This window comes from Nicotiana sylvestris, chromosome 12, assembly GCF_000393655.2.
Source record: "Nicotiana sylvestris chromosome 12, ASM39365v2, whole genome shotgun sequence".
NCBI classification, from domain to species: Eukaryota; Viridiplantae; Streptophyta; class Magnoliopsida; order Solanales; family Solanaceae; genus Nicotiana; species Nicotiana sylvestris.
Window position 1 is genome coordinate 111,007,632 of NC_091068.1, and position 22,481 is coordinate 111,030,112.

At 37.3% G+C, this 22,481-nt stretch overlaps 2 protein-coding genes across 6 annotated transcripts; one reads left to right on the forward strand and one right to left on the reverse strand.

The window, feature by feature from the left end:
• The first annotated feature begins 4,210 nt into the window (after positions 1–4,210).
• Positions 4,211–9,361, forward strand: LOC104244117 (probable inactive leucine-rich repeat receptor-like protein kinase At3g03770). Of its 5 annotated transcripts, none has more exons than XM_009799438.2 (8): positions 4,211–4,312; positions 5,028–6,497; positions 6,811–6,944; positions 7,649–7,886; positions 7,996–8,198; positions 8,301–8,350; positions 8,534–8,645; positions 8,949–9,361. In XM_009799438.2, exons 2-8 carry the CDS (start codon positions 5,165–5,167, stop codon positions 9,243–9,245), a joined length of 2,367 nt encoding a protein of 788 aa, XP_009797740.1. In that variant the 5' UTR covers positions 4,211–4,312; positions 5,028–5,164; the 3' UTR covers positions 9,246–9,361. The 5 variants fall into 5 exon arrangements, with proteins under 5 accessions (XP_009797740.1, XP_070021646.1, XP_009797739.1 ...); XM_070165545.1 differs by having other exon boundaries at positions 4,222–4,321; XM_009799437.2 differs by having other exon boundaries at positions 4,308–4,379.
• Positions 9,362–10,168: 807 nt separating this feature from the next.
• On the reverse strand, positions 10,169–14,575 carry LOC104244116 (protein PLANT CADMIUM RESISTANCE 10). The gene is made up of 4 exons (XM_009799434.2): positions 14,426–14,575; positions 13,234–13,422; positions 11,689–11,915; positions 10,169–10,676 (listed from the first exon to the last, which is right to left on the reverse strand). The coding sequence occupies exons 2-4, from the start codon at positions 13,397–13,399 to the stop codon at positions 10,503–10,505; spliced, it is 567 nt and encodes a 188-aa protein (XP_009797736.1). The 5' UTR covers positions 13,400–13,422; positions 14,426–14,575; the 3' UTR covers positions 10,169–10,502.
• Positions 14,576–22,481: the final 7,906 nt, after the last annotated feature.

The window sequence follows — 22,481 nt, forward strand, 5'->3', positions numbered from 1 at the left end:
TTTGGTGCGAAGAAAAATATTTTTCGGAAAATGCTTTTCAATTTTCTCATATTTGGTTGGCTTAAATGCTTTGGAAAATATTTTCCTCATGAACTTATTTTTCTCTAATTCAGAGGAAAATGTTTTCCCTATCAAGAGAAGAAAAAAATATTTTCCAAAACTCTTTTTTTAACTCTCCGAACCCTATTCCCCATCCCCACCAATCCACCCTCCCCATATCTTCATATATTTTTTACAATAAGATCCAAGGTAACAAATTGTAAATACGTGGCGAACATCTTATTAACTTGAATTTTCTTCGATGTGAATATTAATATTATATTTTATAAGATAACTCCACTATAGAAAAAAAGTAAGAAAGAAAAACAAACCAATGTAATATTAATCCTATATTTTGCGAGATAACTATACTATAGATAAAAAAAAATTAAGGTCCCTTATTAAAGTTTGGCTTTAGGCCACGAGTTTTATTCAGACGCCTTTGGTAACACATTAGTTCCTTTGGGTTTGTGTGAATTTTTTAGAAGAATAATTAAATTGTTTAAGAAAATAGAGTCCTGAAAACTTTGAGTATTTAGAGGGGAGGGGGGAGCGAGGAAACATGAAGACTTGGGGGAAGGGGTGAGGAGAGTAGCATAAAAGATATTTTCCTAAAAATATATTTTCTATTTTCTAACCAAACACTAAAAAATATTTTTCGGAAAAAGTTTTTCACTCACCAATCAAACATGGACAAAATAAATGATAAAACCACTTATTTTCCATGGAAAACATTTCCTTTCCTGCCAACACATACCACCCTAAGTAGAAGGAATTGAAGAGATTTTTGGTTGAAGAGGAAATTAATTGGAAAAAGAAAACCTTTTACCAATTTTTTCTTTGGAATCAGACTGTGGAAGTGGGCTTAATTGGAAAATAATGTTTCTTTCTTATTTGTTCTTAATCTTTTTTATACAAAACAAATACTCCTAACAGAGGATAATTTCCGTTTATCCTTTCTTTTCCTAATTACCCAACAGTATAGATTCTCAGCCTAAAGTCTTAAGCCCTGTTTGTCCATAATTTTTTTTTAAATTCTTTTATCAAAAATGTGTTTGTCCGTGAAATTTTGTAAGATTTTGAAGGAAAAAAAAAATCAAAAATGAGATATTTTTTTTAGAAAAAACCCACTTTTTCAAAATTTTCAGAATTTTTTTTTCCTACTCACAAATTGTAATATTTTTTCAAGTGAAATGCATGTCCAAATATAATTTCAAATTCGAATATCATTTTTCAATGTAACTCCAAACATAATTTTTTTTTTAAATTACTTTTTTTATGTCCAAACGCCTACTAAAGCTATAATATTTTTTTCCCTTTTTTGTTCTCTCCTTTTCTTTCTATAATATAATGACTTGGCAATCTCTATGATCTTGAAAAACAAAAAGTATAGTATTTGAAAACATGCTTTATTATGCTCAAAGAAAGAGTAACAATAGAAGATAACTTTTTATTTCGGGACCAATTTGATTATTTTATTTGCTGCAAATAAATGTAATTACTTCCTATAGCGTGTAACTTCGAGAAAAAGTTTGTTTCTTGAAAATAAAATTAAAGAAATAAACATTTAAATAAAAAATGATAGAAGTTATTTAATTTTGTTTTTTAAAATATTAAAAAAGAATATAATGAATCTTTGTCAAAAGACAAATTAGTTTTAACATTTTCTTGATATCCCCATTCAACTACATTTTGGTTGCGACATTATTTTTTTAATTGTAAGTTTGACTATTTAAGTGTAATATTGGACATTGATCAATTCATCCCTTGTATTATTAAGCTCATTTTAAAAGATTATACTATTAGTTATGAATTAAACTTTTGCAATTTGAAATATAGAAGGCATATTTTCATTTGAATAAAAAATCTCTGGAAAAGAATGAAAGGTGAGAATTAGCCGCCTGTTAGGATAGAAATAACCAAGTGTCATGTGGAAGCTGGTAAAGCAAACCCTTGACAATAAAAGAGAAATATATTAAAAGAGACACAAATATTTAACATGGTTCAATCAATTGACCTACGTCCACAGACGGATATGAGCAATCTACTATATAAAAGAGAGTACAAAATATCGAGATAACTACCTCACAAAGAGGCAAACACAAGTAGCAGGCTAACACTTGTCTCGAAATTCTCCCACAAACAAGATTCTCAAATCCCATATGGCTACATTGTGAATGTTACTAAATGAAAAGGAAGGATCCTTAATTTATAAAAGTCCAAAATATTTTCCTCCAAGAAAAATGACTAACCAAATATAAGAGATTTATAATTTCCTTCTAAAAAAAAGAAAAACTTAATTATGACAAATATATTATCCTTTCTATCGAGTGATAAAAAACCAAATTTAATAAGAAAATCAGAACAAAAACTTAACACTTCCTGTAATTTGGCATCTAGTAGTCTTTCTAAAACCGAGTTCTTTTTATAGCCTAAATAGCTTTAAACTTTTGTATTGACCCGGATGAAAAATAGTTATCCATTACTTACTGGCAGAGTTAATAATTGAAAATATAGGTAAAATAGTTGAGGTGCACCTTACACTGCCGTTAAGGTAGAAGGTTAGTAAATAGTCGAAGAGCAATTACTTTCCTATGGGATAGGCATGGTGACAATTTGGAGCACCTTATCTGCTCCACCTTCTATGTATCAGTTGTATTAGTATTATTCTCGTATTATCCTATTCCGTAATTTTTTTAATACGAAAAAGGGCCTAAAATGCCCTTTTACTATATGAAATAAGACAGGCTAGCCCTCCGTTAAAAGTTGGTCTCTATTCTGCCCTTACCGTCAACAAATGGGCTCGTATATGCCCTCCATCACTAACGGAAGACTCATAAAGCCACGTGGAATATATGTAAGGGCAAATTAGACCTAGTTCGAATTGTACAGGGGCATATATGAGTCAGTTATAATAGTCATTTCTCAAACACTTCACAACTCCATATCAGTTTACTTAGACACCTATTTGACGACACCAAACTAATTATCATAGCAAATAAACTCAGTCATAGACACAACAAATGAACGACAATGATTTTATTAAATTCTTGTATAAAAACATAAAGCTTCATTACATAATAAAATACAACAATTAAGCCACAATAACACTAACATTACATATCATTTCGCACTGATCCAAAGAACATAACAAGACATCCCAATATCACACACATGAAAATCTATATCTTCTTCCGAAATTTAGCATCAAACACAACTGAGTACTCTAAATCGGTCACTTTCTTCATTAGAACATTTTTTTCTAATTCCAAGGCTTCTATTCCTCCATGATCGATGAGCATCATAATATTCTCAAGATCAAATTTCCCTCTAGAGAGCATTTCTTTCACGGATTAGAGCTTCCTTTTCCTTCTTTAAATCGCATATGAGATTTGAAACTGTAGGAGGAAGCTCTTCATCTTGCCATTCCCAATAGGAATATTTTTCATCCTAAAAACCAAAAATAAATAAAACAAATTTACAAGCAAATCGGAATAATTAAAAAAACCCATAAAAAAATTACTTACCTCATGCTTCGGGCGCTTGAAAAACCTTCTCCTAGCATTTAAAGGTGCCCATGCCATGAAATAATTGGCAGTAAGTCCGTAATAACACCTCCTATTCGACCCATTTGAGCTACTAGAACATTCCGACATTGTCTTTTATTGTCTTTTGTTATGATTCGACCCTTTTGAGCTACTAGGATTTAATGAAGTCATTGCCGTTCATTTGAATGTTTGTGTCTATGACTTAGTTTATTTGTTGTGATAATTAGTTTGGTGTTGTTAAATAGATGTCTAAGTAAACTGATACGGAGTTGTGAAGTGTTTGAGAAATTACTATTATAATTGACTCATATATGCTCCTGTACAATTCGAACTAGGTCTAACTTGCCCTCACATATATTCCACATGACTTTATGAGTTTTCCGTTAGTGATGGAGGGCATATACGAGCCCATTTGTTGACGGCAAGAGCAGAATAAAGACCAACTTTTAATGGAGGGCTAGCCTGTCCTATTTCATAAAGTAAAGGGGCATTTTAGGCCCTTTTCCGTTTTTAATATTACATACATCTTATTATTTTGATGTCGTTACTGTTTCATTTCTCCGTTATTTCCAACATGGCCTCTTCACTACTATTTTTCTCCTTCAAACTTGTTTTACTTTTTCCTTACGTCGAGAGTCTATCAAAAACAATTTATCTATCTCACGTGCACGGGCAAGGTCTATGTAAACGCTATCCTCCCAGACTATTCGTGTGGGATTACCCAGGTGTTGTTGGTCTCTGCTCTCTCTAAATGCTAGTGCTTATAACTGACACTTGTTTGCAGCCTCCTATGTAAAGTCGAGAATCAGATTTTTTTCCCTTCATAAAAACTATAAATATATCATAGTACTACTTTACTCTTGAGGGAAATGTTAAAAAGAAAAGAGAAGAGAATATAATATAAATTTGTTTCACTGAGAATTGTTTGAAGAAGAATAGTTGGTTAAGTTTGTGTTTGAAGTTATCTGTAAAGAAGAAGAGTTGGTCTTTTACTTCATTTGTAGGTCACCATATATTTTTCTTCCTTCTGTTTTCTTGGTATTTCTCCAAAGTGTAAGCTTTCAAGTCCATGGTTACTTTACAATTGTCTGCATTATTACTTCATTCATCCCCCCCCCCCTTCCAATTATCCAACAATATGAAAAATAATTGCAACAGTTCATTTGTACTTTAAAAAAAAAAAATTGTGGTGATTATCTCATTATGTGAAGGATAAGGATGGTGATACATTTGCACTAATGTGTTCTATATTTCTCAAGACTTCATCTTTTCTTGGATTGGTCTTTTTTTTTTGGAGGGTGGGGTGGGGCTCTTCTTGCTTTTAGTTCTTTTTCTCCAAATATTTGAGCTGAAGATATAAAATTATGAATTTATCTTATTAAGTTGATTAATAATATTCTTTTTTTTTTTTAATTGTTATTCTAAATTCTATGGATGCAGAGTTTGATCTTGATGGCTTACCAAATTTGAGCTGAAGTAGTGAGAACTTCCCAAGTTCTGAAGCAATTGCAGTGTATCACAAAGCTCAAAGTGTAATTTTCTTACTTCTTTCAGTGTTCAAATATTAGTTTTTGCTGATGGAAAAGCATTTAGGACTACAAAATCTTCTAGTTTTGGCTTTTATATTACTCTCAGTCAGCTTCTCAGAGCAACTACAATCTTCGCAAGTAGAGACTCTATTGAGGATTCAAAATCTTCTGAATTATCCACCTGCTTTGAGTAGTTGGAACAATGACACACATTTCTGTAAAACTGAGCCAAGTTCAACTGTTACTGTTATCTGCTATGAGGAAAGCATTACTCAGCTTCATATAATAGGGGTAAAAGGGGCTTCTGCATTTCCAAAGTACTTCTCGATCGATTCGTTTGTCACTACACTTGTTAAACTACCCAGCTTGAAAGTTCTAAGATTAGTTTCCCTTGGTTTATGGGGGCCATTGCCTAGTAAACTTTCAAGACTTTCATTACTGGAGATATTAGACCTAAGTTCAAATTACTTTCAGGGTGACATACTCCGAGAAATTTCATCGTTAACGAGCCTCCAAACTTTAGTATTAGATGGTAATAAGTTCACCGGAAAACTTCCAAATGGCATTGGTTCGCTAATGGTTTTGGCAGTTTTGAGTGTGAAGAACAATTCTTTAGATGGACATTTACCTGATACACTTCAAGATTTGCATAATCTTCGCTTACTTGCACTTTCGAGGAATAATTTTACTGGTGATGTGCCTGATCTTAGCAGTCTAGAAAACCTTCAGGTTCTGGATTTGGCAGATAACTCTTTTGGGCCTAAATTTCCTCGAGTTAGCAGCAAAATTCAAAGCATTGTGTTGAGGAACAATAAGTTCACTGCAGGCATTCCAGAGAAAGTTCAATCCTACAATCATCTTGAACATATGGATATTTCTTTAAACAGATTTATGGGGCCGTTTCCTCCGTCTTTGTTATCTTTGCCATCGATCACTTATCTTGACGTTGCAGGAAATAAGTTTACGGGAATGGTTTTTGAAGATAATCAATGCAATGCCGGATTGGATTTTGTGGATTTATCGACTAACCTGTTGAGTGGAAGATTACCTAGTTGTCTTGTGACCGGTTCTAAGCACAGGATTGTGCATTTCTCTAATAACTGTTTAGCAACTGGAGACAGTAGTCAACATCCATTTTCTTTCTGTCGGAATGAAGCATTGGCTGTCGGTATCTTACCTCATCATCACAAACAAAAACCATCTTCAAAAGTGGTTCTTGCTTTGATCATTTGTGGTAGTATCACGGGTGTTGTGCTAGTTTGTGCAACTATTTTGATTGTCAGGAACTTTCTTGCGAAGGAAGCTGCACGAAAAACCCCAACAAGATTAATAGTAGAAAATGCATCATCTGCATATACCTTGAAGTTATTCACAGATGCAAGTAAGATTCCTCTCTTCTTTCTGTATTCTCTATCACTTAACTCGGCCACCCAATACGTTGATTGAAACGGTCATATAGTGAATGCTCAAGCGGAAAGGGGTTAAAAGCAAAGTTAATTTCAGGTTTTGAGCACAAAGATTGTTTGGATTGACATCCAAGTTCTTGTCTTAGCATAGAAGCATAGTACAGTAGTCTTGGCTTTCCTGCATGCGAAGTGCAGAATAGGAAAGGGAAAAAGCCTAAATAAACAAAGTTTCCTTTTGATCCTAACTTCAGCTTATTTGCCACATTGTTTTTCTTCTCTATGTACAAGGATATGTTACTCAAGCAATGAAGCTGGGATCACTTAGCCTTCCGTCTTATCGGACCTTTTCCTTGGAAGAGCTTAAGGTAGCAACAAACAACTTTGATGCAGCAACTTTTATAGGCAACAATTCTGACGGCCAGGTATTGCATTTCAAAATTACCTAGTACCTTACGTTGTCCTTACTTTTTCTTTCTTACCGTACTATGTCATGGTACTATCATCCTTGATCGTTTTGGCACCAAAAAATGAGCTATAGAATGATACATATTCAGATGCTTTAGAATGATATGGCCATCTCTCTCAGTTGCACCACCACTTTAGATCGTTCTATCCGTGCTTGAAAAAAAACCCATCGGTCCGCTCCTTTAAATGGACATTCTTACCCGTCCTCCGAGGGTTAACATCCCATAGATCAGGTGGTGAACTCTTAATCTGATATGTTACACTATACCTTATCCTGTTTAGGTAGTTATAGAAGAATTCCTCTCTCATTCTACAACCAATCACTTGTTTAGATGAGTGCGTGTCAACAAGGTATGACACGATATAAGCTCCTCGTAGGGATATACTCATATTCGAGCGAAAGTAAGAGCTGCAAAAATAAACTACATATATGAACAATCTTGTGAAAGCTTGATAGACAAACAGGGGCGGAGGTAGAAGCCTAAGTGCGGGTTCAGCCGAACCCAGTAACTTTTGCTCAAACATTATATTTGTGTTAAGAAATTTACTAAATTTATATAAATATTAAATTTAGAACCCAGTTAGTAGCAATGCTCGCTCCACCTCTGTAGACAAAGGCTCATAAACTTGCTGATTTTCTTTTCTTTTTTTTTGAATTCAGACATACAGAGGTCAGCTGAAAGATGGTTCACACATCGCAATTAGACGCCTGAAAATGAAGCAAGGCAACAGTAGTCAAAATGTTATGCATCATATCGAACTGATGTCAAAACTTAGACACCATCTGGTCAGCACTCTTGGACACTGCTTCGAGTGCTACTTGGATGATTCAAGTGTTAGCAGGATATTTCTCGTCTTCGAATATGTACCAAATGGGAACCTAAGGAGCTGGATCTCTGGTAATTATTTAACAAGTGTTTATACTTATATACCAAATAATGTGCTTAGCAGATCAATATAAGGAATTCGATATTCTCTGTTTCTAACTATCCTATTTCTTTTTGGCAGATAGACATGCTAAACGAAGACTAACTTGGACACAACGTATAGCAACTGCTATAGGAGTAGCAAGAGGAATACAGTTTCTGCATACCAGAATAGTGCCTGGAATATTTTCAAATAATCTGAAAATAACAGATATTGTGTTGGATCAGAACCTTGTCGCAAAAACTTGCAGCTATAATTTGCCTATTCTGTCTGAGAATGTAAAGGTGAGATAATAGACTTCACAAAGTTGTATATGTCAATTCTGACATACAAAAGAAGTTTATCCTGCAAAATTGGCTGATTCCGCTATCTGTGCAAATTTGTAGGAAAACTTTCAAAATTTATCTAGTGGTTCTAAAGAGCTGAAGAGTGTAAGGTATGCATAAATGTTCTTTATTTTGCTAATTTCACCCCCTTGGGGTGCGGCCCTTTTCCGAACCCTGCATGAACGCGGGATGCTTTGTGCACTGGACTGCCCTTCACATAGGAGCAAAGAAAATTGTATTAGTTCCACTATAAGCATACACATTGCTCAATCTTTACCTTTACTGATGCACAGGGCAAATTATGAAGATAAGTCGGATGTATTTGACTTTGGAGTAATATTATTGGAGATAATTAGCGGGAGGCAGATAAATACCAAGAATGAAGCGCGATTTATACAAAATCAGGTATGACTAACACTTCCTTTTCACTCTTCTTAATTCCAAAACTTCATCTTGAGCTATTAAAAAGAACAGACCAGAAAAATAGTTTCTCTTGATATGAAATGAGGATGATTCCCTATGATGAAAAATGTTTGATAACCAAACACCAGAAAATGACTTTACTGTGGAAAATGTCTTCCTGAAAAATGATTTTCTTCATACCAAACACGCCTATTTTGGACCGATTACTGAAGAATATATGGCTGATATTCTTATAATAAGATCCTTAGCTCATTCACTCTTTTTTACTCTGCATATCATATGCAGTTGCAAGAGAGCATAATGGCTAATGAAGTGGAAAGAAAGAATGTGGTTGATCCAGCAATTAGAAATTATTGCTTGGACGAATCGTTGAAGACAATGATTGAGATATGTAGCAGGTGTTTGTTACAAGATGCAGAAGACAGGCCATCAGTAGAGGATGCAATATGGAATTTGCAGTTTGCTGCTCAAGTTCAAGATGCATTGAAAAGGGACTCTTCTAGCAGTGATGCATCTCCAATTTCAGACCTCTACAACCTTCAAACCAACTTATCATGCAAGAGCAAAAGCTCGCGAATTTAGTATAAATATATATTTTGTTAACAATTTCTAACTACATATATACAACTCCAGTACCAGAAATAGATACGTTGGTCCCTGCCATGAAAAAGTGAAAGGAATATAATTTTGTGTATACATATTGTAGACATCGAAATTTTAAGGGATCAAGCCAAATCTAAGTTAAAGATACTACAGGACTCTATAAATCCTAGGAGTCTATTAGGGTTTCTAGAGGTTAGTCTACCCTAAACTCTAACTCAGGGATACATATTCCCTTGGAGAGGCGTCTCAAAATCCCATAAACTTTTGGGATATTCACAAAGAGATCAAATCATCCTACATTCGAGAAATACACGGCTTCAACCCTCGAATCACGGAGATAATCAGGAGAGAAGAATCAAGGGAGAAATAGAATTGTACTCACAATTGATTAGTAAAAATATTTTTCTCTTATTTTGTAATTGCAGTTTATTTTCATGTGTTGAAAATTAGTTGCAAACACATATATTTGACAGTACTTCAGTTTTCAAAAAGTTACACAAGTTTTTGAACTAGTTTTGGAGTCACATTTGCTATTGAATTATCGAAATGGCTTAACCCTTTCATCAGAATATGTTAGACAGGAATAGAAGGCTAAAACTATTTAACCCATGATAAAAGATTCTATATATTGTCCGTATATAATCTAAAACATTTACACTGTAAAATTGTGTATATATTTTCACAATGTCAGTGCAGAAAACTTAAAACTCTTCCAATGTCTGAATTAATAGTCTAAGTCATAGCACTTGATCCTTCTAGGTTCATGCGGAACTAGTTATTTCGCTTCCTGTTTTAGTTGGGGAGAGAGTGAATCACTAACAAAACAAGAAACTTTCAACAATTACATTAGTTTGGCAACAAAGGGTAACACCAGTTTCTATGATTAATGACAGAATACCATATAAACTAAATATTAAAAAAAAATCTTATATAATAAATTTTCTGTTACAGAATTTTTACAAAAGTTCTGTTTCCTAAAACCTTCTTCCTACCAAACAGATGCCATAGCAACTTCCATGTATGTATATATATCAACTCAACTAGCAAGAATACAGAGTGAGTAGACGACTATTTACTCACCTCAATAAAACCAAGATATTACAACATGATTATATAGTTCAGACCCCTAGAATAGACGTGGAAGATAAAGACCAAAAACAAAGGAACACAAAGGTGGAATAATATGGAAAATGGCAGCATTGAAAAATGATCTTCTGGACACTAGAAATGCAACATCTATTCGTTTGCAGGAGTTGATTCCATCTTCTGAACTTGAGGGGCTGTCACTGCCACTAAGCTAAGATCAGAGGAGCTTGAATCTCCAGACCTTTCACGGATCTCTCTGTATTCCTGGCATATGGCACACAAGTGGCAGAAAAAGTGTGTCGCGAAGTCTCCACAAGGGGCTTCCTGCATATAAATCAGGACATAAAAACGTTAATGGGAAGTTCCCAATCTAACCAGTTTGCATCTGTCTGTTATAAGGTAGAAGTGGTCCTTTATCAGTCTTGCAACCATATATATTAGCGCAGAATAGAGGAAGGCAGCGGGGTATGGGAGCTAAGGGAAGAGAGGAAGGTGAGGAATTCACGGTAAAGAAAGAAAAATGCAGTGGTGGTTAACTGCTTATAAACTGCAGTGTACTCAATTGATAAATCAATACTAAATATTCCAACTTGGACACATTTTCAGTTTAAACCAAACAGAATAGGGAACTACAGGTCAGTTCTTTATCTACAGGGAGTCCTAATTTCTAGATTTCAAGTTCTTGATAGTTTTATCTAGCGGAAGGTACTTGTTCAAATAATGTGTAATCTTCTCTTCCATGGAGTCAGATTACGAATTACAAATTGTAACTTTTTAATCTTTTGTAGCTTCTAAGGATAACATCTGATCCTAAAGAATGTATGTGGAATTCTAAGACAATTCAACTTTTTTTCTTCCTAATGGAACGGTTACTTAAACTCTCCCATCATAAAAGTCTCTTTATAAAGCCATCAATATTGAGATAATTTAACACTATAACGGGAATCCAAATCCTTTTTGGGGAGCACAATTTTTTCTTTCTTTTTGTTTTGTGTAGTATTATTTTACTATTACAAGTGCATTCTTATGTCCTCTTTGCAACATTAAAAGACTTATGCATCAAGGTAAAGAAACATCCTCAAAAGGCGTATACTTCAAAACATGCAAAACAGACTAGCCACCCATGCATATGTCAAGGGGTAATTTGCTTTGCAAAATATGAGAGACAACACTGAAAATATGAGAGGTTATCTTGAAGGTAAATTTTCAGGCAATCTAACTTCACTCATATTTTCCAAATATGTCTTTCCTATTGAATCAATAGAGCTAGTGATAATATGCTAAATCAGATTCTCATCCATGTGGACAAAAATAGCAAAACCACAGAGATGGCTACCTGAAGATTGTACTTTGATCTCAATGTCCTTCGATAGCCACAGGCATAACATGCAACAAAGCATCCAGGCAAACCCAAAATAATGCCTTCAGTTAAGAAGCAGCAAATTGTGTTGAAAAGCGCCCACAAAATAAAGTGAGTCGTACATGATCCCATCAAGGTGCCCGACCCCAAGAACTCCGCGTTTTTCCCAAACAGAAAGCAAGGGCAAAGAAGTCCAATAAAACCTGCGCTCAAAATTTTGCATTTAGCAAATAACTCAAGGTCATCAACCAACAAATAGTATAATTCATTTGGCGCCAGAGAACTCAGAAACAGTTGTTGTATTATTAAATCCGACAACGAACATGATTAACCCTCCAAAGGTAGAGAACTTCCCCAATCACACTTCCATTATCACTTGTTTTGTTGATCTTATATTATGTTGAAAAAGGTGATCTAGGCCCATCGGCACTGCTGACCAGTTTCAGGAAATTCTGGAAGTTGTATTATTACTACTTCACGACAATGACAAACAGTGAGACCACAAGGGAGAGAGGAATAGAAAAACATCTGGAAATAGAATGGGAGCAGTGCTGGGAACAGAAACGCATAAGTGTTTCCCAGAACTGTATGGAATATATCAATCAGCATCTTTTCTATTTTTAAGTTTTTGATAAGGAATATATCAACCAACTACGCCTCAATGTGCAGGACTAAGACAGCTCTAAAGGTTGTACTAATTCATGTTGTACACCAACACACAAGCATGCATGCACATACATCCAGCATAAGACTAATGTTGAGTGCAGGCCGCTGGCAGAGTTCAAATGTGCATCTTCAGGCCCATGGTACGCACCTAGAGCGAAACGACTATGCCTATGCCACAACTGTATCTTTCGTACCCTTCCAGTGCTAGCAAGATAAAATCTAAGTCCAAGAACTCCGTCTGTGTGGGCTTGCTCAAATAGTAGGTCCCAAACCAGAATAAAAGATGAAGGCTGCAGTAGGTTAACGACCAGCAAAAGATATACGACGAATAGTACTGAATACATTGGGACGTCTCACCCAGGCATGCGTCCCAATTATTGAATATTGAAATTAAACAACTATACATGGAGCGAAATGGATAGTGAGTATTCACATAGCCAAAACCCACTAGCTTCGAATTGAGGCGTAATAGCTGTTGTATTTAAGTCCAAGCCTCCGAGGAGTAAACAAATTTAAGGTTACCTCAATATTGAAAAGTACTCCCTCCGTTCCAATTTATGTGGAGGTGTTTGACGGGGCACGGAGTTTAAGAAAGAAATAAAACTTTTGAAACGTGTGGTCTAAAACGAGTCATAGATATTTGTGTGGCTATAAATCATCTTACTAAGTAAAGTAGGCATTTTAATGGTGTCCTAGGCATATAAAGGCGGTGCACTCAAAGTTTACTGATAATCGCCACCTAAAAAGACTAGAGAATAATTAATCATGACTCTTATTTTACTACCCAAAGATGCACCTTTCATTCACTTTTTTCCCTTGTCATAAAGCAAGATCACAGAGCAGAGAGTAGCGTACAGCTCTGTGGATCATCAAAACAAGCACAGATTCCAGAACTCCACTGAGCTGAGTCATCATTTTTGCTCTGTTGATTTTCTTCTGCAGCAGAAACCTGGTGTGCTTCTGCATCTGACTGATCCAAAGGAATATAAGGTGGAGGTGAATAATTCTTCTGCCCTCGCATTGTTCGTCAGGTGTAAACAGCAACTGTAGCGCGAATGCAGGAGCAAACAAAAAAATTGTAATAATTAAGAAGTGAGTTACACATAAACATCCAATCAGTTCTCTGATTACATCAAGCCATCAAGAAGAGTTACTTTCTTATGAACCTATAAATAAGATGTCACTTAAAAGAAAAGATAAAACAAACACAGACGCCAGATATTGACAGGCAAGATAAAAAGAATATGTGCCTAAAGTTTCGTAATCAATTCCTAAGCTGGAAAACCGAAAAGTAAAAACCAACAAAATCTAGAACAATGTAGATTGATCACATTGTCGTCTGGCTCCTCTTAGGATTAAGTATTTGCAGGTTTCAATTCGTAAAAAGAAAGTCTAGTCCTTATTAGTCCGTTCTAAAAAGAATGACACACTTATATATTTGAAAACAATTTAACTTTAAACTTCTCATTTTATCCTTAATGAGAAGCTTTTATAGCCACATGGCATTGTAATACCATAAGTCTTCTGTTCTTCCTTAAATTTCATGCAGAGTCAAGCAAGTTGCATAAATTGGAACATAGGGGCCAGGGGGAGTATTAGTCATTTAGATAACATTTGTTGCTGAAGAAAATCAGAAGTTCTCCAACATACCAGGCATTAAATCAAAGACCAATTTGTATAAAATGGTTTAAACAACATGGTATTTCAAATAAAATGATTTCAAATTATCAGAAATTGAAATATGTTGTATGACTAGTAAGAAGGATTTGGTAAATGATTGGAAATTCATGGCGTATACATTTGTTTTTTAAGGCCTTAATTATTTTGTTCCATTTTCTTCACAAACACACACACACACAAAATAGTACTCCTCTCAAAGGTAAATTATTACTCTATCACACATTAATCTAGCGGAATTTAGGCTTTATCCACGCAGTGGAGACATAAAGGCGTTAAATCCAAAGATCAATTCTTCATTTTCATTTTACGATTATGAATCAATTTGAAAGGAGAATATCTAGCGACAGAGAGAGAGAGAGGAATTTACAGGTGGATGTCGCCGGAGAAAGAGAGTCGCCGAGGAGTTCGCCGGGGAAAGAGATGGAAGAGACAAAGCTTTTGCAGACGGAAAGTTTTCTCGTGCAATTGACAGAATTCACCGAAAATCAAAACAACCGACTAGTTTCCAAATGACGCCAGATATCGCCTTCGATGGCGTTTGTTTCAAAAAAGGAAGGTACAGTAATTTTTCATTTTTCCGTTTCTAGAAAAAGTGAAAACTTACTTTGAAAAAAGTGAAACTGTTTGGTTGAAAGAAGCATTTCGTCTTTTTTTTTTTTAGTTTTCAAGAACTGAAAAAATTAAATATACACTAACATAGTATTTCATTAGTGTTTACCCGTAAAACGGTACAATTGAATTTGTACGTAATTTATAGACAAGTAAAGCGATTTAACTCTAAAATAAAAAACAAATTAAATAAGAATATAAGACTTAGCCTTGAAATCGAAATAAAACAACAGAAATCTTGATTCCGGGAGCGAAGCTTCCGGAGGCAGTAAGAACAATATTAATGAGCAAGAGGATAAAATAAAATTAAGCTTTTGAGCAAAGTATAGTATTAGCTTGTCAGAAAATTCGTGTCCTTTACAATGGTTGTTGAACTCTTTATTTATAAAATGGTGCCTAGGGAACAAGATACTAGGATCAAGTCATTCTTAAATGACAATTATGAGGGCCATTGAATAATGTGTAACGGTAGGGAACGAATGCCTTATTCTCTGTAACGGTCTATATATTTAATGCTATAGAATATTCTCCATTAAATGCTAACGGGTGGCAAACATTTATTTCGTCTTCATGAACATCACTTCCTTCCGGAACAAACAAGATCGTTGCCTTCAGACTTGGTTGACTTCTGTCTTCGGCTCCACGTGTCGCTTTATCATGCGAGCATTTACTATGAACATGTTTTTGTCACGACCCAAACTAAAGGGCCATGACTAGCACCCGACCACACTTGCCGAGCACCAACGTACATTTCATCTAACCTTCATTATTATCTTTTAAGGCTGACAAGATCAATATAAATGGTAGACCTAGATCATGGACAACCAGCAATAAAATATGACGGCATGAACATACATAGCAGGGGATGACCAGACAATCAAGAAACTACGTATAAGGTATGAGCTACCACGCTACTATGAAAGACTATACAACAAAAACTAGCCGACAAGGCATACCAAACTATACATGAGCCGACACCTGTCTATGAGCCTCTAAAAGAACATAAGTGTTGCAACATAGCCGGAACAGGGCCCCGACATACCCATAATGTCTATAACAAAAATTGCATACCAAGACCAAGGCAAGTCCGGAGAAGGGATCTCGCCAATCACCGCTGAACTGGACAGTCTACTGTGGTGGGGGAGCTGCACCTGCCTGTCTATCAGGACCTGCAGCACGACATGCAGCGTCCACAAATAAAAGGACGTCAGTACGAATAAAGTACTGAGTATGTAAGGCAAGGAACCATAAATACGATCAGTAATGTAAGCAAGGATAGAGAATATACAACCTGTAACATCTTAGTACCTCTGAGGGCTACTTACATGAAATGCATGATACATATGTATAAATACATAAACCTTTAAAGCATTCGCCTCTGTGGGCATCATCATCATCATATCGTACCCGGCCATAATAGGCTCGGTAGAATCGTACCCGGCCACGTGGAGCTCGGTAAAACCCAACTGATCAGTGGTTGCACAATAGGTGCCGTACCCGGCCAACTATAGCGTGGCTCGGTAGAGTAAAATAGATACATATATATAATGCATGCTCGACTCATGGAATCACATTCTAAACCTTTCGGAGTGACGTAAGGTCGGTATCCTCTGTACACGTTATTAGGACTAACTCTTCACTATGAACCTTATAAGAATTAGGAAGTACCAACAACATTGATAACATAAGAATAAGAGAAGCAACATTAACATCAATCGTTCCATAAGAGGGAAAACAATGTAAGTACTGCTAGCTTCTAAGAGTAGAGTATCTTGGAAGATCGTTCATTACATTATGTACAATCGGAGTCGTGCAAAAGAAGGAAAGGGATAGCCTCACATACCTTGTATATACTGCCCCAATCTCAAGCTATGCAATTGTCAAAACTCCTTAGTCTACAATAAGAGAAACGATACTATCGTTATCATTTAAGCGTCATAACTATTATGTATCGACCACAACCTATTTTACGATGAAACGGACAGCACCTCCCCTATATATATGACCTCACACCATTCAAAACAGTCACCAAACAGCCCAAACAACATCAATAATAAACATATTGAGCCTCCCAAAATAGTCCACACACAGCCTAATCACTCCATACATACGACGACCACCGTAGTCGTGTCAAACAACCTGGAAATGTTACGAATAACTATCAGCCCATAACCCTACATATATATGGTGTTTCTCCACACCCTTCCTCCTCCAAAACTCCACAAGATAGTAGTAAAATACGCAGCCCAACAACAACGCAAAACAGTCCACAAAACAATAACATTACTACCAAGCCTTTCGATATATATCTCACAAGTTCTAGCTTCAATGGCTTAGCCGCAACTTGGATAATCTTAAATACATATAGAGTAAGAGGTTCCTTACCTTTATACAGAAAGAACAACTCCAAATTGACCTTAAATTTCCATGAAATATCCCTCCAATGCTGCCACAACAACAAAAAAGCGAAACTAGCGATCAATTAGTGTTTTTCGGCACTAGAATCACTTTAGAAGGCTTGAAATCACCTAGGATTGATATTAAGAACATGAGGGAGTATTTACAGAACATAAACCCTTTAAAACAACCTCCCACACGAGCTGGAACAACACAAAAATGAGCAACAACAAGAAGAACAAGAGACTTACTAGCGCCACGGAATTCCCGACACTTGATTTGTGTTTTTTGCCCCTTTTTTGGGTCTTGAATCTTGAGAGAACCTTGAGAGGATGTTCCTAGGGTTCTAAGGTCTGAAAATAGTGAAAATAAATGACTTAAAACGGGTTGGAGGCATCCTATATAGGTCCAAATATCTTAAACCGACTTAGTGGGCCCCATAGAGAGGTGCTTGGCGCAGTCTCGCGAAAATGCGAATATCTCTCTACTCCGAGATCGTATCGATGAACGGTTTAATGCGTTGGAAACTAGACTCATAGATCTTTAATTTGGTTGGTAGATCACCCCGTAATTCCTTGTAAATTATGAGAAAAGATTAGAAACATTTGACCTAATGTTTAAGTAAAATTATGAACCTAAGTTGCGACAACTTTTGTCGACTTTTGTTTCATAACTCGTTTGACTTCAAGACTTATGATACGGATATTATATGATTAAAATACCTTAATAAATGACCTCTTGAGTGTATTAAGCACCGCTAGATTACCTGAAAATACGAGTTACAACATCCTTGATTCGTTTAACTTCTAATACTGGTTAATCACCCTTATACACTCTTGTATCACTTAAGACCAATAGGATTGACTTCTTATCATCTCAAAGATAATTCCTTCTTGGATTTATGTTAACTAATATATGGCATGAACTAACACATGTGGATATGGGTTGTAACACCCTCCCCCCTTAGGAACATTCGTCCTCGAATGTAAGGGTTTATGGGGAGTTTAAATCATCGTGGATTCCAATGGAAATTTCCGATCAATTTTCCCCTATAAAATGGTCACTAGCAAAACTTGCAAGTAATTAAGCCCAACATATGGCTTCACAAGGCTACACAAAGCATTATGCATATTTACATTATCTACATATCACCATTTTGTATTAAGGAGGAGTATTCTCAAATTATTGCTTACCTCATAGAGCCGTTTCACCTTCCAATGTATCCTGTCTTCCACCAGCATCCTTGTTATCTTCATTCTGGAATAAGTAAGGGTATTTAGACTTCATCTCCTCTTCTGCTTCCCATGTCATTTCTTCCATATTTTTGTTCCTCCACAATACTTTGACGGAAGCTACATCTTTTGTTCTCAGCTTGCGGACTTGCCGATCTAATATCGCCACTGGCACTTCTTCATATGATAGGTCCTCTGTAACTTGTACATCTTTGATAGGGACGACTCGAGAAGGGTCTCCAATACATTTTCTCAACATAGATACATGGAATACCGGGTGGACAAATTCCAATTCGGATGGCAATTCTAACTCATAAGCAACCTGTCCAATCCGTCGAAGAATTTTATACGGCCCGATATACCTTGGACTCAGCTTACCTTTCTTCCCAAAACGCATAATACCCTTCATTGGTGAGATCCTCAGGAAAACCCAATCACCAACCTCAAACTCTAGATCACGACGTCGGACATCAGAATAAGATTTTTGCCTGCTTTGTGCCGTCCTCAATCGCTCCTGTATCACTTTCACCTTCTCAATAGCTTGGTGAATCAAATCTGGCCCATATAATTCTGTTTCACCGACTTCGAACCATCCAACTGGTGATCTACATCTCCTCCCGTATAGTGCCTCGTATGGGGCCATTTTAATACTGGAATGGTAGCTATTGTTATAGGCGAATTCTATGAGTGGAAGATGATCATCCCAATTCCCCTTAAAATCTAGAACACATGCTCGTAGCATATCTTCCAGTGTCTGAATGGTACGTTCAGCCTGTCCGTCAGTCTGCGGATGAAATGCAGTGCTGAGATTTACCTGTGTGCCTAAACCCTTCTGGAAAGACCTCCAAAAGTTAGCCGTAAATTGAGCTCCTCGGTCTGATATAATAGATATGGGCACACCATGAAGCCTAACAATCTCCTTGATATACAACTTTGCATAATCTTCAGCCGTGTAAGTTGTCTTTACTGGCAGAAAATGGGCACATTTTGTAAGTCGATCAATTATCACCCAGATGGAGTCAAACTTATGATAAGAGCGAGGTAATCCAATAATGAAGTCCATATTAATCACCTCCCACTTCCAGGTCGGAATCTCTATATTTTGAAGCAATCCACCGGGTTTCTGATGTTCTATCTTTACTTGTTGACAATTGGGACACTGGGCTACAAATTCTGCAATAGACTTCTTCATATTATCCCACCAATACTGCTCCTTGACATCATGATACATCTTTGTCGAGCCGGGATGGATGGAATATCGGGATTGATGAATCTCATTCATAATCTTCTCTCGCAACCCTGCCACATTAGGCACACACAATCGGCTCTGGTATCTCAGTGCCCCGTCTTTTCCGATCCCAAAAGCCATACTTTTACACTGTTGAATGCTTTCTCTTAATCGTACTAAGATAGGATCTTCATATTGTCGTGCTTTTACCTCGGCTACCAAAGATGATTCTGATGTATTCTGTACAGTAACACCTCCGTCATCAGAGTCTAACAATCTGATTCTCATATTGGCTAGCTGATGAAGCTCTTTAATCAACCCCCATCTACCTGCCTCAATATGTACTAAGCTTCCCATTGATTTACGGCTGAGAGCGTCTGCCACAACATTGGCTTTACCGGGATGATACAATATCTCGACGTCGTAGTCTTTCAATAATTCAAGCCACCTACGCTGCCTCAAATTCAACTCTTTCTGCTTGAAGATGTATTGTAAACTCTTGTGATCTGTGTAGATGTCAACATGGACGCCGTATAAGTAGTGCCGCCATATCTTCAAAGCATATATTACTGCAGCCAATTCCAAATCATGGGTTGGATAATTCTTTTCATGCTTCTTCAATTGTCTTGATGCATAAGCAATCACATTCCCACGCTGCATCAATACGCACCCCAAACCTATACCTGAGGCATCACAATATACCACATAACCTTCTGTTCCTTCAGGAAGAGTGAGCACTGGTGCAGATGTCAATCGATTCTTCAGCTCCTGAAAACTACGTTCACAAGTGTCAGACCACTGGAATTTGGTAGCTTTTTGTGTTAACTTAGTCAATGGTGATGATATAGAGGAAAATCCTTCTACAAACCGCCTATAATATCCTGCTAGCCCTAGGAAGCTGCGGACTTCTGATGGTGTTGTAGGTCTCGGCCAATTCTTTACTGCATCGATCTTCTGAGTGTCGACACTAATACCCTCATCAGATATCACATGGCCAAGGAATGCTACTGAGTTTAGCCAGAATTCACATTTGGAGAGCTTAGCATATAACTTACGATCCTTAAGCGTCTGTAATACTATCCGCAAGTGGCCCGCATGTTCCGCCTCCGAACGAGAATACACTAGAATGTCATCAATGAATACAATCACGAACACATCAAGATAGGGCCTGAATATAGTATTCATGAGATCCATAAAAGCTGCTGGGGCATTTGTTAGCCCGAACGACATCACCAAGAACTCAAAGTGCCCATATCTTGTCCGGAAGGCCGTCTTTGGAATATCCTTCTCCCTAACCCTCACCTGATGATACCCTGAACGTAAATCAATCTTAGAGAAATACTTGGCACCCTGGAGTTGGTCAAACAGGTCATCAATTCTTGGAAGTGGATACTTGTTCTTTATAGTAGACTTATTCAACTGTCGATAGTCGATACACATCCGTAACGACCCGTCTTTCTTCCGCACGAATAGGACTGGTGCACCCCAAGGTGAAGTGCTAGGCCTAATAAAGCCCTTATCCAGCAAGTCCTTCAACTGCACCTTCAACTCTCGCAACTCTGCCGGGGCCATTCTGTATGGAGGAATAGAGATCGGTTGAGTGTCAGGCAACACATCAATGCTAAACTCAATCTCCCTTTCAGGAGGAAGGCCTGGGAGTTCATCTGGGAAAACATCTGGGAATTCGTTGACCACAGGGATTGATTGTAAAGTAGGCGGTTTCGCCTCCGCATCCCTAACGCGAACGAGATGATAAATGTAACCTTTTGAGATCATTTTCCTTGCCTTAAGATAGGAAATAAACCTACCTTTCGGTGTAGCAATGTTCCCTTTCCATTCAATGACGGGTTCACCCGGAAATTGGAACCTAACCATCTTCGTACGACAGTCAACATTTGCATAGCATGAGGCCAACCAGTCCATTCCCATTATCACATCAAAATCAACCATTTCTAACTCAAATAAATTTGCCGAGGTTTGACGACTACAAATCATCACAGTGCAACCTCTATATACCCTTCTAGCAATCACAGAATCTCCTATCGGAGTAGATACCGCGAGGGGTTTACTTATCAATTCAGGTTCAATGCCAAACTTATTAGCCACAAAGGGTGTAACATATGATAATGTAGATCCCGGATCAATCAGCGCATATACATCATAAGAAAACACAGATATAATACCTGTAACAACATCTGGAGACGACTCGAGATCCTGTCGACCTACTAGAGCATAGGTTCGATTTTGAGCACCACTCGAACTCGGCACTGCACCTCTACCCCTACCACGACCTGTCGACTGCTGAAAACCCCGTGCTGGAGGTCGAACTGATGAGGAAGAACCAGACACAGATCCAGTCGGCTGAGCCATACCATCACCTCCTCTATTAGGACAATCCCGCATCATATGGCCAGGCTGCCCGCACGAATAGCATGCATCAGAACCTCGACGACACAGTCCAAAGTGGGCCTTGCCGCACTGATCACAATGTGGTGTTGGGGGTCTCATCTGACTAGTATCCCTGTGATGTTGCGAGCCAGATGCCCGCGAACTCTGACCTGGACCAGAATAGGATCGATCATATCGAGGCCTCTGAAACTGTGGAGGAGCACTAGCTACAGGTGGCGCCGAACTCCTCGAAAACTGTGGCCTGATGCGGCCTCTGAAGTCATCAGAATACCCTGCAAATCTCGCCCTCTTATGCTGGCCCCTATCCTGCTCCCTAACTGCCCTCTGCTGGCGCTTACGATCCTCTAGGGTCTGGGCATAAGCTTGAATACGGGAAATATCCATGCCCTCCACCAAGGAGGCTGTCGTACACTCATTTATCAGATGTGGTCCCAACCCATTCACGAACATATGCACCCTATCACTCATCTCGGCCACCATATGGGGAGCATACCTTGCCAAAGAATCAAACTGCATACTGTACTCTCGCACACTCATATTACCTTGTC